The sequence below is a fragment of the Triturus cristatus genome, chromosome 6, assembly GCF_964204655.1.
Source record: "Triturus cristatus chromosome 6, aTriCri1.1, whole genome shotgun sequence".
Taxonomy (NCBI): domain Eukaryota; kingdom Metazoa; phylum Chordata; class Amphibia; order Caudata; family Salamandridae; genus Triturus; species Triturus cristatus.
Genome location: NC_140589.1, coordinates 887,846,413 through 887,861,241, shown reverse-complemented (window position 1 = coordinate 887,861,241; position 14,829 = coordinate 887,846,413). Strand labels below are relative to the sequence as shown.

The 14,829-nt window shown below is 44.2% G+C and overlaps 1 protein-coding gene across 9 annotated transcripts in view; it reads left to right on the top strand.

The window, feature by feature from the left end:
• MAP7 (microtubule associated protein 7) overlaps positions 1-14,829 on the top strand; it is a 733,773-nt gene that overhangs the window by 475,677 nt on the left and 243,267 nt on the right. For 5 of the 9 annotated variants that reach the window (XM_085611524.1, XM_085611525.1, XM_085611523.1 and 2 more), the window contains one exon: positions 4,181-4,298. In XM_085611524.1, the coding sequence (XP_085467650.1) occupies positions 4,181-4,298 (118 nt within the window). Of the gene's footprint in view, positions 1-4,180; positions 4,299-7,993; positions 8,084-14,829 lie in introns of all 9 variants that reach the window. The other 4 variants (XM_085611526.1, XM_085611519.1, XM_085611517.1 and 1 more) reach the window with 1 other exon arrangement.

Sequence of the window (14,829 nt, the reverse complement as noted above, 5' to 3'; positions counted from 1 at the left end):
GCGCATCCGTGGCCAAATAATTACCTGCTGCCACCGGAGTGTCTACCAGTGGGCATTCCACGTGCCCGTGAAAGCACCAGGGCCCAGTCCCGCCACCATGGCTTGGTGCACATTATGTGGACCCACTCCGCGGCACAGCAGATCCCACACATGTCGCTAAGTCCTGAGTCATCAATGACAGAGACCACATCAGCTTTTGGTGCCGCTAACCCTGTGCAACGCAAGTCAGCGCCATGTGATGGTAGGCCGCTGACGGCCATACAACTTAGGGTGCGACTAACCCTGTGCAACTCAAGTCCGCGCCATGTGGTTGTAGGCCCCTGACGGCCACATCAGCTTCGGGTGGCACTAACCCAGTGCAAGTCAAGTCCGCGCCACGTGGTAGTAGGCCCCTGATGGCCATACAGCTTAGAGTGCGACTAACCCTCTGCGCAACTTGGACTCTTTATTTATGATTGAGACCTGTGGAGTGTCCGCCATCCAGTCACCACCGGCAATAAAGGATGTGACGTTGTCGATCCATTATATTTGCGTCGTCACATGGCTTGTGACGCATGTGTCAGATGGGTGTGGTGTGTGTGCAAACCTGCCCTCAGGGAGTGGCCGTGACATGTTGACAACTAGACCACTGACCTGCACACTAACAGCGAGTACGCCTGCGACAGGTAGCTATGTGGGGGGGTGGTGAAAACGTGTTTTGTCAATGGATTTTCCATAGGAAACTTTAGACATGTCTACAGGTCAAACTGCTGAACGGAATTACACCAAATTTGGTAGGGAGAAAGGTCTTGGTCCAGAAAGTGCGCTTTCTCGCATTGAGTGAAAATATAAAAGAAAGGTCCCGGGGGCAATTTAATATACCGGAGCTCTGTCTGTACGAAATAACCCTTTCACGCGCCCTCTGCTCAACATCACCACTTCGCAGCTATACCGTTAGAAGCCAGTCCGTCGGCTCGCAGCTCTCTACCTTTGAGAGCTAGTACGCTGCTGTGCCTGTACCTCTGCGAGCTACTTTGCTGCTGTTCTTTTGGGAGCGGACGTCTCATAGTACTGCATCTGTGAGTCGAGCGGACGGGCCGCAGTTGTCCCTCTGTGAGCCTGGGTGCGAACTGTTCATAAGTCACACTACATAAGCATTGAAAAGCCATTTTGTGATTCAGTCCGTCAGCTGGCATCTGTCCGAGGCATTTCTGAAAACATACCGGATTTCTTTCTGTGAGAGATACCCCTTTCACGCTGCCTCTCCCCACATCAGCAGGTAACGCACCCTCTTCCCACATTACCAACATACCCCCAACAACCTTCTTGGGCCCGGAATTGTCCCTGTGAGGTTGGACAAACAAGAATCTTAGTCATGTATAGATTTACATATAAAACATTTTATTTAAACAAAACATCAACAAATAAAACTGAAGGGAGTCTGGTGCTGTGGTCGCTGCCACAAAGTTGGGGTCACTGCCATTCAGGAGTCAGGACACAGTTCCACATGTGGGATCGGCTTGTGTTGAACAGGGTTAGTGGCACCACGTGTCGCCAGCTTGTGTTGAACAGGGTTAGTGGCACCACGTGTCGCGGGCTTGTGTTGAACAGGGTTAGTGGCACCACGTGTCGCCAGTCTTCCACAGTGTAGGCCCGAGGCAGCGGTCAGCAAACGCCCACAGCCACGTGACGTTGACTTGAGCTGCACAGATTGGGAGCATACAGTCTTCTTAACCGATCATACTCTCTTACACAATTAGCATCGGCACTAATCTTGAATTGTTAGCCCTGCTAACCGCATTGTAGGCCGGAGGCAGCGGACATCAAGGGCCCACAGCCACGTGGCGTTGACTTGAGCTGCACAGAGTTAGTGGTACTTGAAGCACATAGCGTGTGCGCAGTCAGCGATGATGTGTGGTCCGGGCTGGCCGCACTGGTAACAATGTCTGTTGCCTACTGGACTGCGTCATCTGCAATCGCGAGTCGCTCTGAATTGTGGCCCTACTCACCGCAGTGGAGGCAGGAGGCAGCAGTGAGGAAGGGCCCACAGGCACGTGTTGTTGACTTGAGCAATGTCTGTTGCCTACTGGACTGCGTCATCTGCAATCTTGACTCGATCTGAATTGTTAGCCTTGCTGTCCGCAGTGTATATCGAAGGCAGTAGTTTGTACAGACATAAGTCCGCGGTGCTGTGCCGCTGGGGGCATGTGTGGCGGAAGCCAGCGATAGGCTGAGGAGGCTGGCGGTCACACCGGCAGCCTCGTGGCAGGGTGAGGGGCACAGCCCTGGCAGACGCTTTGCCTTTCCCACAAGTGAACCACGCCCAGAGCTCCAGCCTATTTATTCACACTCCTACGCTAAAGTGGCGTACGTCTGACCAGCCCACTCCGTTTACGCTTATGCTTCCAGGGGGGGACGTCAGCTACATGACTGAGATCTTCCCTAGTGTTTGACGTAACATGGTTGAGTCCACTGTCCACAACACTACAAGCACCAGTAGTATTTGTGCACATGGAGAGGTGTGTGTTCTGCATACTGAGATGTGTCCAGCACATCACCGCTATACTTTGCATTGTGTGCATTGTTATTCATGAGTGCATTGCTTCCTTCACATATAGTTTGTTCACACCTGTCCCAATATTCAACTATTGTGTGGCTGAGGGGCCATGCCATTTTCGGAAAGTTCGCTGTCTTGTTCTGCGCTGCCTCGGTGGTAGAGGGAGGAGGGGTCCTGAGCGTGGTGGTGGGTGTTGTGGCGTTCTTGGGTGTCGGAGCTGCTTGATCAGTAGGTCTATGACATGTGTTGGTCTTCAGATGTGGCTCTGGGCTGGGCTCCCTTTCATACTGTATGTAGCTGTGAAATATTTAAAATACAAGAATACATTATATAGTTTAAATAACAAATAAAACAAATTACAGTAGGGAGAGGGGTGGTACGGGGGGAGGTCGTGAGGGTTGTGGGAGTGAGTGTTGTGTCCTTCTTGGGTGTCGGAAAAAAACTATAGGTTAAATGAACATTATGATTAGAAGTTAGCATTTAAAAAAACATTGAAATTCACTGAAAAAACCATAGGTTTCAGCCACGTTATAGTTAGAAATTAGCATTTAAAAAAACGTAGAAATTCACTGAAACAAACATAGGTTTCAGGGACGTTATAGTTAGTTGGACATTTCACTCATACAAAACCATAGAAATTCCACCGTTCTTGTTAGTTCAGCTAACTATAACTCGTGCCCCTGCAATGCACTGCTGATGACGTCACATATTACATCATTCATGACATGGTCAACACCTCCCAGTTCGGTGTAATCCACTTTGTGAAGAAATGCCAGCCGATATTCACATTATTCTGTTTGTCCGTTTTAGCAAACTTGTAAATAAATGTTATCATGTTTCGCAACTGTCTGTTGCCAGCCCCGCAATTCTAAAATGTTCAATACTCAATCTTTTCACTTTATGTAACTGGCAGCGCTCACCTCTTTCGTTCACTGTTGAACTGCTTAGACTCATAAAATCATTTAAACAGTCGCCGTCTTTTCTTTCATGGTTTCCATGTATATATATATGTATATATATGTATGTATGTATGTGTATATATATATATATATATATGTATGTATGTATGTGTATATTTATGTATGTGTATATGTGTATTTATATGTATGTATGTTAGGTGTGATATGTTTATATCTTTATTGTCCAGTTATTAAAGCATTTTCATCCATCACGTTTTGTAGTTCATGGTTACATTGCAGACATGGTATGTAATCCGTACAGAAAAAGTTTTTCTAAATAAAAGATAAATGACCCACATTATTTGTTGGCATTACTATATATCGGGCCATGAGTTCATCTTTGGGCTTAAACGTCTGAAGCAAGAAATGCCTGCTTGCCTTCCTAGTCCAACCAATACTTGCAGATTTTCCCGTTGTAGCAAAAGGCTTTATTCAAAGTTACAGAATGTTGAGTAACTTTGTAATTGGTTTCTTTGGAAAGCAGAAATCCTTTCCTCTCAGAATATCTACAGGATAAAAAGGTTCTCTCGCTAAAGTATTGCATTGAATTGTTTTCCTTTGTATTATTAAATTTAAAAAACATCTTAGACAAAGGTATTTGAATTTTTAGCTTAAGTAGTATGAACAGCACTAGTTCTGTCTGATGGAATGCCCTCGACTGATATCTCATTCTATTGCCTTTCAGGAGCGCCATGAAGCTGTTGTTCGCCGCACAATGGAGAGGAGCCAAAAACCACGGCAGAAACCAAACAGGTGGTCATGGGGTGGAGCTCTTCACACTAGCACGAGCATCAACAGTTCAGGTACAACAAGAGCTGTGTTCAGTCTGCCCTTTTTGTTAACAATTATTACATGACCCTTTCATGCTCTTGGTAAGTGAGGTCAAGCGTCTATGATCCGAAGACTAACTTTCTTTTGAAACGTTTGCCTGTATTGGTCCTTCAATAGCCAGTGCCCTTGGAAAGCTTATCTGTAGCATTCTGCAGGTCCCTTTCTGCATCTAATCTTTCCCAATGTTCCATTTATAGCACAGCATGAGCTGCCTATTTCCTACTTTCAATAGTTTTTAAATTCTGTGTAGTGCTTTGGTGAATGTTACTCTTTAAACGTCGTAATTCCACTTCTCAGTTATATTTCTACTGAAAAGGAGGGAGGGTTGTATGAATTCTCAACGCATGCCTTTACCATGCATTGTAAGTTAATTTACGATAATTCAAACCCCTATATATATATATATATATATATATATATATATATATATGTGTATGTATAGATGTATATAGATAGATAAATAGATAGATAGATAGATAGATAGATAGATAGATAGATAGATAGATATTGTTGGGACAGAAAAGTCCTCTGCATGGGTGGAGATGTGTTCTTCTCCCCTGAGTGCCCAACTGTACTATTGTCTACATCCCAAATGCTGATTTTTTTTTATTCCCCTCATAGATAAACACGGACCATGCATGTGCCCATGACAAAGCCCTGTCTCACAGTTTGCAGTCTCGTTGGACAGGGTGGGAAACCTTTGCGCTACCCTCATAGTGGTGGAAGGTTAATGCCATCACCAAGAGTTAAGCAGCACAGTGGTGGCAGCAAACCTTATAGTGAACAGACCCTTTTTACCATGCGTCACTGAATTAAGGCCTAGAGGCTCATTCACTTTTTTAAAAGTTCCACTGCTGTATGCTTAACTCCCCCTGGCCTACATCAGGTAGATGTGGAGTGCTGTGCAGTGCGAGAGTAGTGACTCAGTGCTATATGCATGTGGTCCTGGGAAGGGCGCAGTACAGAGATATAGTACAGTGCAGTATATGTGTGGTTAGTGCTTGTACTGGATGTTTGTGTGCCTGTGAGGAATACATTACATGAGAGATGTAGTGCTGGGCAGTGTGTGGTTGCGTGAAGCACAATACATAAACAATGAAGTGTTATGCATTGCAGACATGGCGTGTGTGTGTACTGGCAGTGTGTGTGTGTGTGTTTGTAAATCGCATACCCTAATACAATGTAGAAAAGCTTCAGTGCTGAACAGTGTGTGCACAGACTAATTGCGTGTACTGAACATATTTGTACTTGTAATGGTACAATGCATAGAGGTAAAACTTCAAAAACACGGACTGTGGATCCCATTTTTCTGTCTGGAAATGGACTATAAGAAGGGGAGGATGAGACCCAAACTTTGACATCTGCCAAGCCGTGTGAGAAGGGGAAGCTCTGCAAGACTTCTCCCTGTGGTCAGGACTAGGGTGCCAGGGCCTGCTAGTCTCCTTGCTGGGTGAGGGGACATCACCCAGGGAAATCCAAGATCACTTTCCCTGGAGCACCAGCGCCTTTCAAGACCATTGTGCCCTGTGAGGAAGAGGAGAGTGTAGGAGGGAATGAGGAACAGTGGGGAGCCCTACCATGAGGGCTCCCTGTGCAAGGTGTGAGGCTACGGTAGTGCACCGATCAGGCCGTAGCCCGTGTGTAGGATTGTTTTCAGGCACCCCCCCCCTCCCTGTATGCCAGGAGAGGGCCACTGTAGACTAAGCCAAGGAGTGAACACTGTGCGGGGAGTGCAAAGCCCGTAATGCCTCATAGTGGTGCCTCGTATGACAAAGGGGTCACCATGGAAATAATTTAGTGATCAGTGTGCCAGGACTCATGAACGCCTTAGCAGCGACCCATTATACCATGAGGGGCTGCTGTGTTGTGAGCCATTGCACCAAAGGATTCTGCGTTGTGTCCGGAGGTACAGTGGCAACCCCATATGCCAGGCGGGCTGCTAGTACTAACTTGCCAAGGGCTACTGAGGCTGAACTCCAGTCAGGAGCCAAAGGAATGAATTAACCCCACCCGGCTGTGGAGAAATTGACTTGGCATCTCTTCGCCAGCTGGAAGCATCTCTGATCTCTGGGGAGAACTGGCTGCGCCACTCAGAAAAGTGAGTCTGCACTTGCCTGGCGCTGCCACCTGTGCTGCGAGCAGCCGGACATCTCCGAGCAAGATTTGAACTTGTGAGTCCCCGCACTCCGACACCGGCCGAACGCTTCTGTGCTGCAGGGGAGGGGATAAGACTTGAACTGGACCTCTGGGCACCTGAGGATTTGCTGCTAAAGGTGCTGCGGCACCATAGACACTTTTGACGAATTCCTAAGCGCCAAAGGAGAACTCTTGAGTATGGTCTATTAGTAGGCATTCCCTGAATGGGGAATAACTCCCAGCTATGTTATAAGCGAGAGGGTTGGACAGGGACGTGCCTGACTACTACTAGAGCCCCGACCTCAAGGGGATTGTGTTATTGCTCGTTAAAGTCATTATTCCATTGAATGTGTAGAGTTGGGAATAAAATACTTCTTTGTCTTATAAAAACAAATCTTTGACTGGAAATTCATCATTGTTCATACTGTGTGCATTTTTAGTTGAGTCATGTTCGCTTACCTGTATCTACACTCCCCCTCCCCCGAGGGAGTCCTTGACTGCTCGTCCACAGCGACCACTGAGCGTCAAGTGCTGAAGGTAGAAGGGGTACGTGGCCCAGTAGAGCAGGATCCATAGTTGGTTGGGCCCCAGGACATCAGGAGTTAAAGACCTCAGCCACCACGGTTGGTAGTAGCCCTTGCATCCCCTATGGCCCTCTGAAAGGGAGATATATATATATTTATATATATGTTCTCTTTTTTAAAATAAAATGCTTTCCTTATTGGGGGAACCCTCCAACGACTCATTTTTACAGTTACATCTAGCCACCCCAAAATTACCCATACCACCGATACCCTTACCCACCCCTATACTTTAAAAATAACCGTACCACCTTATATCCTTACCCACCTCTAAAGCCTAAAAAATACCCTTGCCACCCTTTACCCTTACCTATAAACCCTTAAAATAACATTACCACCATATACACCCACCCATCCCTAAAATATCCTTAGCTCCCTATAACCCTAAACCCCATGAATACCCTTACCTCTCTCTATACCTCTACCCACCCCTCAACCCTGAAAAATACCTTTACCAACTTATATCCTTACCCACCCCTAAACCCTAAAAATACCCTTACCACCCTATACCCCTAACCAGACCTAAACGCCAAATTATATGTATAGGCACACTTATCTTGAATATACTTACTTACATGGTAAGGGATTCTTGTTGACAGCATTGATAGGTGAAGAAAGTGTTGTAAAGACTGTTTCACATACAATAAAAGACCTGTTTGGTGAAACTTTAATGTGAATCATGACCACAGAGAAATGCTTTGAACATAGCTGCCTATAAACCAGCACTACCCCTTTGTATACCGTCAGTATGAACGTCTAATGTATTCATTTCAACATCCAGGAACGCTGAGCTTATATTTAGGTGTCTGTACTGTAAATTCAAATTACAATCCGCTGTTTTCACATTCTGTGCTTATCATTACTTTGTTTCACTTTATTACATTTTACTTTATTTTGCTGTAATTTTATTTGGGTATTAAAGCTATCATCATGTTGCATTTCATTTCCAGGTTATTTTTTTGAATCCTCATCGTTCTCGTTTCTCGATTTAGCGGGACTGGAGCACCGCTTCCGAGCATTGGGTGGTGCTAGAAAAACTGGTACAAAAATCCTTGTGCTTTGTAGATTCCCTTGTCTATGGTTACCTCGCACCAGTAGTACCATTTTACTAATAACTGTGTAACATTCTCATGTTCTTTGAGACCACCGCATGCTAAAGACCCCTCCATATTGTCTCCACCCTGTAGTTAGTTTATTTGTTCATCAAATCACAGTGCGTTAACTGCTGACAGACGTGACTGATTTGGCATAACATGATGTCATAATGAGTCATAAAGTGCTTACCCATGACAAATTGTAAGGCTAACTTTGGGCTTATGTACATGAAGTGCCTACATTTTATTGTTTTTAGTTTTTTTCTTATGCGGATGTCTTGGAATTCTGCCTTGGATCAGACCTCCTCTTGACCTCTGTTGTATTCTCTAGGCATATAATGTTTTACAAAACTAACCATCTTTGGAATTTTTTTTCTTTAGAATACATCATCACACATTTTACAAACCCACAAAGACAAAATGTTACCAAAATACTGGTGCTCAGCACATTTGCATAGTTGCAATCCATATCCAATTTGTGGATCGCCTCATCAATTAACTAAATCAATTAAAGTGCACATTGCCTCTTGAACTGATAATGAAATCACCATTAGCTTCGATTTTCTTCTTCTGAAGAAAATACTTTAAAAAAGAAAAAAACTGTTTATTTAAACATGTTTGTCTGACTTCTTCCCTGAACGCTGCTAGCCTCAGACATAACAATGTTTTTATCCATGCTTCTTTAGGATTTCCTTGGGTGATGTCTTAGCTTCTCATTCAACATTTAAAACTTTAAACTGATTGTCCCTTATACACCTGGCTCGTGTAGGAGAAGCATACATTATCAAGGAGTCTGAGCTTGGCTGTTTTTTGCCCTTCATTTATTGAGATGCCAAATACCTCGGCTGTGAAGGCAGTCTGGACCCTCCTGTTGCTACAGATTTGTTTACTCCCCTACAATCTTCCACTCAAAGTGTTTAGTAGAAGTATTATAGTGTCCATGAGAAAGTGATAATTACTTCTGACAGGACAATGTTCGGTGTTAAGAATCCACAGGCGTCATCTAGGTCAGCTTGCCTATAAAGGTAATTGATCACTTGTCCTATGATCAGTTTACTCAGAATAAATATTGAACTCTCTAGAATCTGTTCTGAAATTTGATTATATTTGAGGAATCAAAATATGAGTATGGAACATGAGGAGCTGAATTTTCCTATATACACAGGGTTACCAAATATATTGCTTAGTTGGCTTCCCATGGTTACTCGGACCGGACTTTAAACGTGGCTTCGCTTGAAATATGCTAAGCAATCATTTAGAAAAAGTCAAATCTTATAAATTATACTTTTTACAACACTTAGTTAATCTCTTTACTTAGCCCAGGAATACGTTTGTGATGCTACAAGCAGTAGCAATCTTTAGTCATGATCTTTCAAATCGAAGATTACATTTAAATGGATCAATTAACATAATTTACAAAGACATAGTCTTACTTTGAAATCAATCCACGCTTTTTTGTGTGCATTTATTCATCTTTTTAGAAGGTACTACTTTTGGAGAAAGCTGAACTTACTTTTTTAATATGAGAGTTTTCATTATTATGGATGGCAATAACATGCCCTTCTTAGCATCTGTCACATCGAGGTCTGCATGTACACATCTTGCATTTTCCTGTTGAGCTTCGGCTTTGCTCCTTTGTTTCAAACATTTTGTAATTTTAGAGTTCAATTACACTCCTTCATCCAGTTTCTCGTAAAGTTGTCACAAAGTGAGTTAGACCTTTCTATTTAGGCCCCCAAACTCTTCTTTCTTTTTTTCTTTATTCTCCTTTGTATTTTCTCATAATCAGATAATTAACCAATAAAAAGTGACTTATGCCATACTCATAATTTCCACTTGATAGGCTCTTTAGCATTATGCTTACGCTATTTGCAGAGAAAACAAGACTCCAACCTTAAACCAAACGGAAGATGGGTTAAGTGTTGAACAGGCAACAAATGGTTCATGGGATTCAATTAGTAAATACTTACATCCGCCATTATTCCTTTCAATTGATACCCAGTTACCATTTCCTGTACTCAATAAATGGTGTAAGCCCAAAAACTTAGTTGAAATTACAAAAGGAACCACATTTGTTGTGTTGAATTCCATACATATGTTTACAGAGCATACCTTTACCTGAATAAACAAGCGTAATAAAGTTCAGACGGCGCAGTGCTCTGTAATATGTGCAAAATCATTTTTAAGAATTCAGTCAGATTGCACCCCAAGTTAGCAGGCTGCATATTAACTCACATTGTAAAAAAACGAGTGAAATCAAATTTCTGGGAATTATCAACTATTTAGAAAGCAGTCCTAGTGCCTTAATGATGACATTTCGACCAAATTAAATGTGCTTTAGTGGTTATCGTCAGGATGATATAGAACCATCTGACTGTGCCAGATGTAGGGACACTGCCCCAAAGTAAAAGTATGACACATCTTAAAGTCAAAATAGGGAAAATTCACCCATTCTTATAATTGCCAATATCAATCGATACAATGTGAAAAAGCATGCTGATAGTAATCTTGACACTGTTGGAAACTAAGTTCTGCCTCCAAGAGCATGCATTCCGTAGCCACCTCGCACCCCTGCCTGCACCACATCTTCCACAGAGCTGCCACCCCCATCGTCCCTGACCTAAGCTGCACCATCAACTGCTCCATCGAGACCCGATGACTGGAAACGTGGCGAGATCAATCCCCTGCTGAAGAACCAGTTTGCCGACCCGACAGATCTCAAGAACTTCAGACCCATCTCCCTGCTCCCCTTCCTAGCCAAGGTCATCAAAAAATACATTGACGCCCAACTCTGAGTTCATCAAAGCCAGCCACGTCCTGGACTCCTCTCACTCCAGCTTCTGAAGCAACCACAGCACGAGACTGCCCTCTGCCACCCACGACAACCGCTTCCTCATCAACTGGGGAGAAACAGCAGGCCTCATCCTCCTCAACCTCTCTGGCGCCTTCGACACCATCTCACAACATACCCTAATCGCAAGACTCCACGACGCCGGCATCCACGAAAAAGCCCTGGACTGGATCTGTTCCTTCCTCACTGGTAGAACAAAGTGAGTCAGACTTATCCTATTCCTCTCAGAACCCACAGAGATCAGCTGCGGCGTGCTTCAGGGCTTCTCCCTGCGCCCCATGCTTTTCAACATCTGCATGGGTCCTTTCACAGCCATCGTCAGAAGCCACGGACTCAACATCGTTTCCTACTCCGATGACACCCAGCTGATTCTCTCCCTAACCAACGAACCCACCATCGCCAGAAACAGCTTTCAGAATGGGATAAAGGCCCTCGCCACTTGGATGAGACGGCTGCCACAAGACCGAAGTCCTCATCCTGGGGCCCAAGACTCATGAGAAGACTCCTGGTGGCTCACCGAGCTAAGAACCCCCCCCCCCCCCACTGCTCATGCAGGAAACCTCAGCATCAATCTGGACTCTTCGCGTACCATGAACCACCAGATAAACGCTGTCACCTAATCATGCTTCCACACTCTGTCTGCTTTGGAAGACCTTCAGATGGAACCCCACTGAGGCCAGGAAGACGGTCACCCACGCACTCACCAGTAGCAGACTCGACTATGGCAACACACTCTACACTGGTGCCAGCCGGAAACTCCTCAGGAAACTTCAGAATGTGCAGAACACCGCTGCCAGGCTGGTCCTCAACATCCCTTGCCGCAGCTACATCTCCAGAACACCTACAAGAACTTCACTGGCTCCCAGTCAACAAAATATTCACCTTCAAGCTTCTCACACACACCTACAAAGCCCTCCACAACGGCGTACCAGCATACCTGACCCACCACCTCTCACTCCACTTACCCACCAGACACCTCCACTCCGCCCAACTGGCCCTCGCCACCATCCCTCGGATCCACAAGACCAGGACCGGAGGAAAATCCTTTTCCTACCTTGCCCCCAAATCCTGGAACACCATGCCTCTCCACCTCAGACTCTTCCTATGTATGATGCAATTCAGGAAGGATCTCAAGACCTGGCTCTTCGAATGAACCACAGTGCCCAGTTAGACCTGCAAACCCTCTTTCCCCCCAGTGCCTTGAGACCATCACGGGTGAGTAGCCGCGCTCAACAAATACTGATTGATTCTGTCCTCGGTCGTCAAATACCCATTATTGCTTTTCACCACTATATCTCCTCAGCAGATTCCACCATCCATCTAATCTACATATTAGTAACTGGATATGGAACTAAAAGATCTGAAAGTCCAAGATTTGTCATGGTAATATTGTTCACAGTATACCATTTTCTGAATGTCCTGCATCTCTCCATACCCTTCAGATACATCTCAGTTGGTCAGTCTGTGTTTTCAGAATCACTTGGCTTTGAAGCTGCTTTTCGTAATTTATCCCCACTCCAATCGCTAATTAGCAAACGTAGAGGCAGCGAAGAATCCTAAAACTCAAAACACCTACGGCAGAATGTAAGAGAATGCAAGCCTTTATCCTTAAAAAGTACGCATACTTGCAAAGAATTGCAGCAACAACAAAAACCAATCTTACAATACCTTAAAAACCGGTCCCTTAAAAGGAGTGTAGACAATGTCAAATGTACAGCTGATGGGCGGTATTAGCTACGGAATTCCACGTTAGCCCATCTGACTCCAATCGTCAGCAGTCTCTCTCTTCGCTTCTGACGTGGACTTCTGCAGGCTGACTTCCGTGGTCGGTGCCCCTCATGATCAAGAGTAATCGTTGCCCTGTAAAATGCTTTGTTTAACCGTAGAGCACTTTGACTGACAATCAAGTTGCTAAAGTCAAAACTGGAAGCGCAGCATAAACTGAAACGAAACATCTGAAGCATTAAAATTGACAATGTATCCTGCCCTGTGTCACCGACAGGCTAGGTTAGAATGGCTAGTTCGTAATGCCAATCAAGCTAAAATATGGTGGATTGGCATTCCTAAAATGAACTGCTGCCATTGCTATATTATTCGCTGCTGCAAGTCAAATTATTTTTGCGGATGGTAAGCCAGGCCAGAAAGTTTAGAGAGCATTGCAGGCCAATTGTAATCCATGGCGACTTGTCGTGCCATGGGGGCATCCCCAGATTCTGTAGTCGTTTTGCACACTTTTTAGGAACTGTTAGTCAAGCAGCATGTGGGCAGACTTGCGAGCCATCTGTTTCATAGCATCAGTAAACAATGGGGTGACCCTGTGTCCCTCAGAACCCGGGTATGATCTATAAACAAAACAATAGTTCTGTCGGGTGCGAACAACTTTTTCTTATCCTGGTAAGTTATTTTACAAATTACAATTCTTGAAAGGTTACATTTTCACAGCTTTCAATCTTAGGGCAATTCAAATGATACGGCACACACAAAGAAAGTAACACCAGGGCAATGCTGTATGATGAGTACGAAGTCGTTTTATGCAAATTCCATCATTTATTTATACTTATAGGTTGATAAAAATGCTGTCAACAAGAAGTGACATTTAAAGTGCTTAGTGAATATGTGACATAATGTGCTCAGTGAAGCAGTACGGTGAATTTTATATACAAAGTGATGGCAATATATACATTGGAGGCCAGAGTGTCTAGGGAAAACAGTGGCTCTGCTGCTATAACCACATTAACCTCTTTGCGTTACTTTCTTTGTGTTCCGTATCATTTGAATTGTCCTAAGATTGAAAGCTGTGAATATTTAACCTTTCAAGAATTGTAATTTGTAAAATAACTTATCAGGATAAGAAATAGTTATTCGCTCCCGACAGAACCATTGCTTTGTTTTATATATCTGTTTCATAGCAAGCATTATGTTTTTAGGGGGCTTCAGAGCTCACCATGCCCACCCTTTTCAGTGTACCTGTATTTAATAAATCTGCTGCATGCCTGATCCGTGGTATGCTTTTTAAATTTTTTATTTTAGTTTTCAAAGAGAAATCACAAAGCAAGAAAAAGACCCCAACAGTGTAATTCATGGCACATTTCCACTGTGTCCCTATTCACCATGATGCAGAGTACGGTGTGCGGCATATGTGTCATACATAAAGCACAGGCAGCAACAAAAGTGATCCAGCATTTTTTCAGCCCGCCACCGCACCCAGCCGCACAGCACATACCAATAATGGTGGCAGAGATGTCCCAATCCAGCAGAGAATTGACACAGAAAGGCAACTATGTACTAGCTGTGTTAGAACTAGGGGTGTCCGTCCTGCCAATGATAGTCTGTCGAAGGTAAGTGACAAAGGGTTCCCAAGTGCCCTTGGGACCGGTAGTTAGTGGATCCTTGGTATGCTTGACAGGGACAGGTTTTGGCGACCCCTCTATATGAAATGCAAAGTCTTGTTTGGTACTGTCTAATGATACTCCCTGTGAAACAAGCGTTGGCAAAGCCAATAGGTCTGGCCTTGTGAAACGTGCATTTTTTTCCCCAAAAAGATTTTAATAGAGTAAAAGTAAAAGATAAAAAAAAAGTGAGAATGCTGCCTTCCAAACTTGGTGGTCATATTTTTTTTTTTTAAATAAGTAGAAAATGAAGCTTTGAAGAGCTTGGCCACCATCAATCAGTGTTTTGTAGGGGGATTTGCACATTTAGTCAGGCGAAATGCCGTTACTCAAAGTGCAAGACAGCCAATTGACCCATGCGGTGTTCTGTTGTGGGCGAAAGCAAAATGTGAATGACAATTGAAGAGGCCAATGGACGAAGAGGACCAACTAGAAGCTCTTCTGTGTAGAGG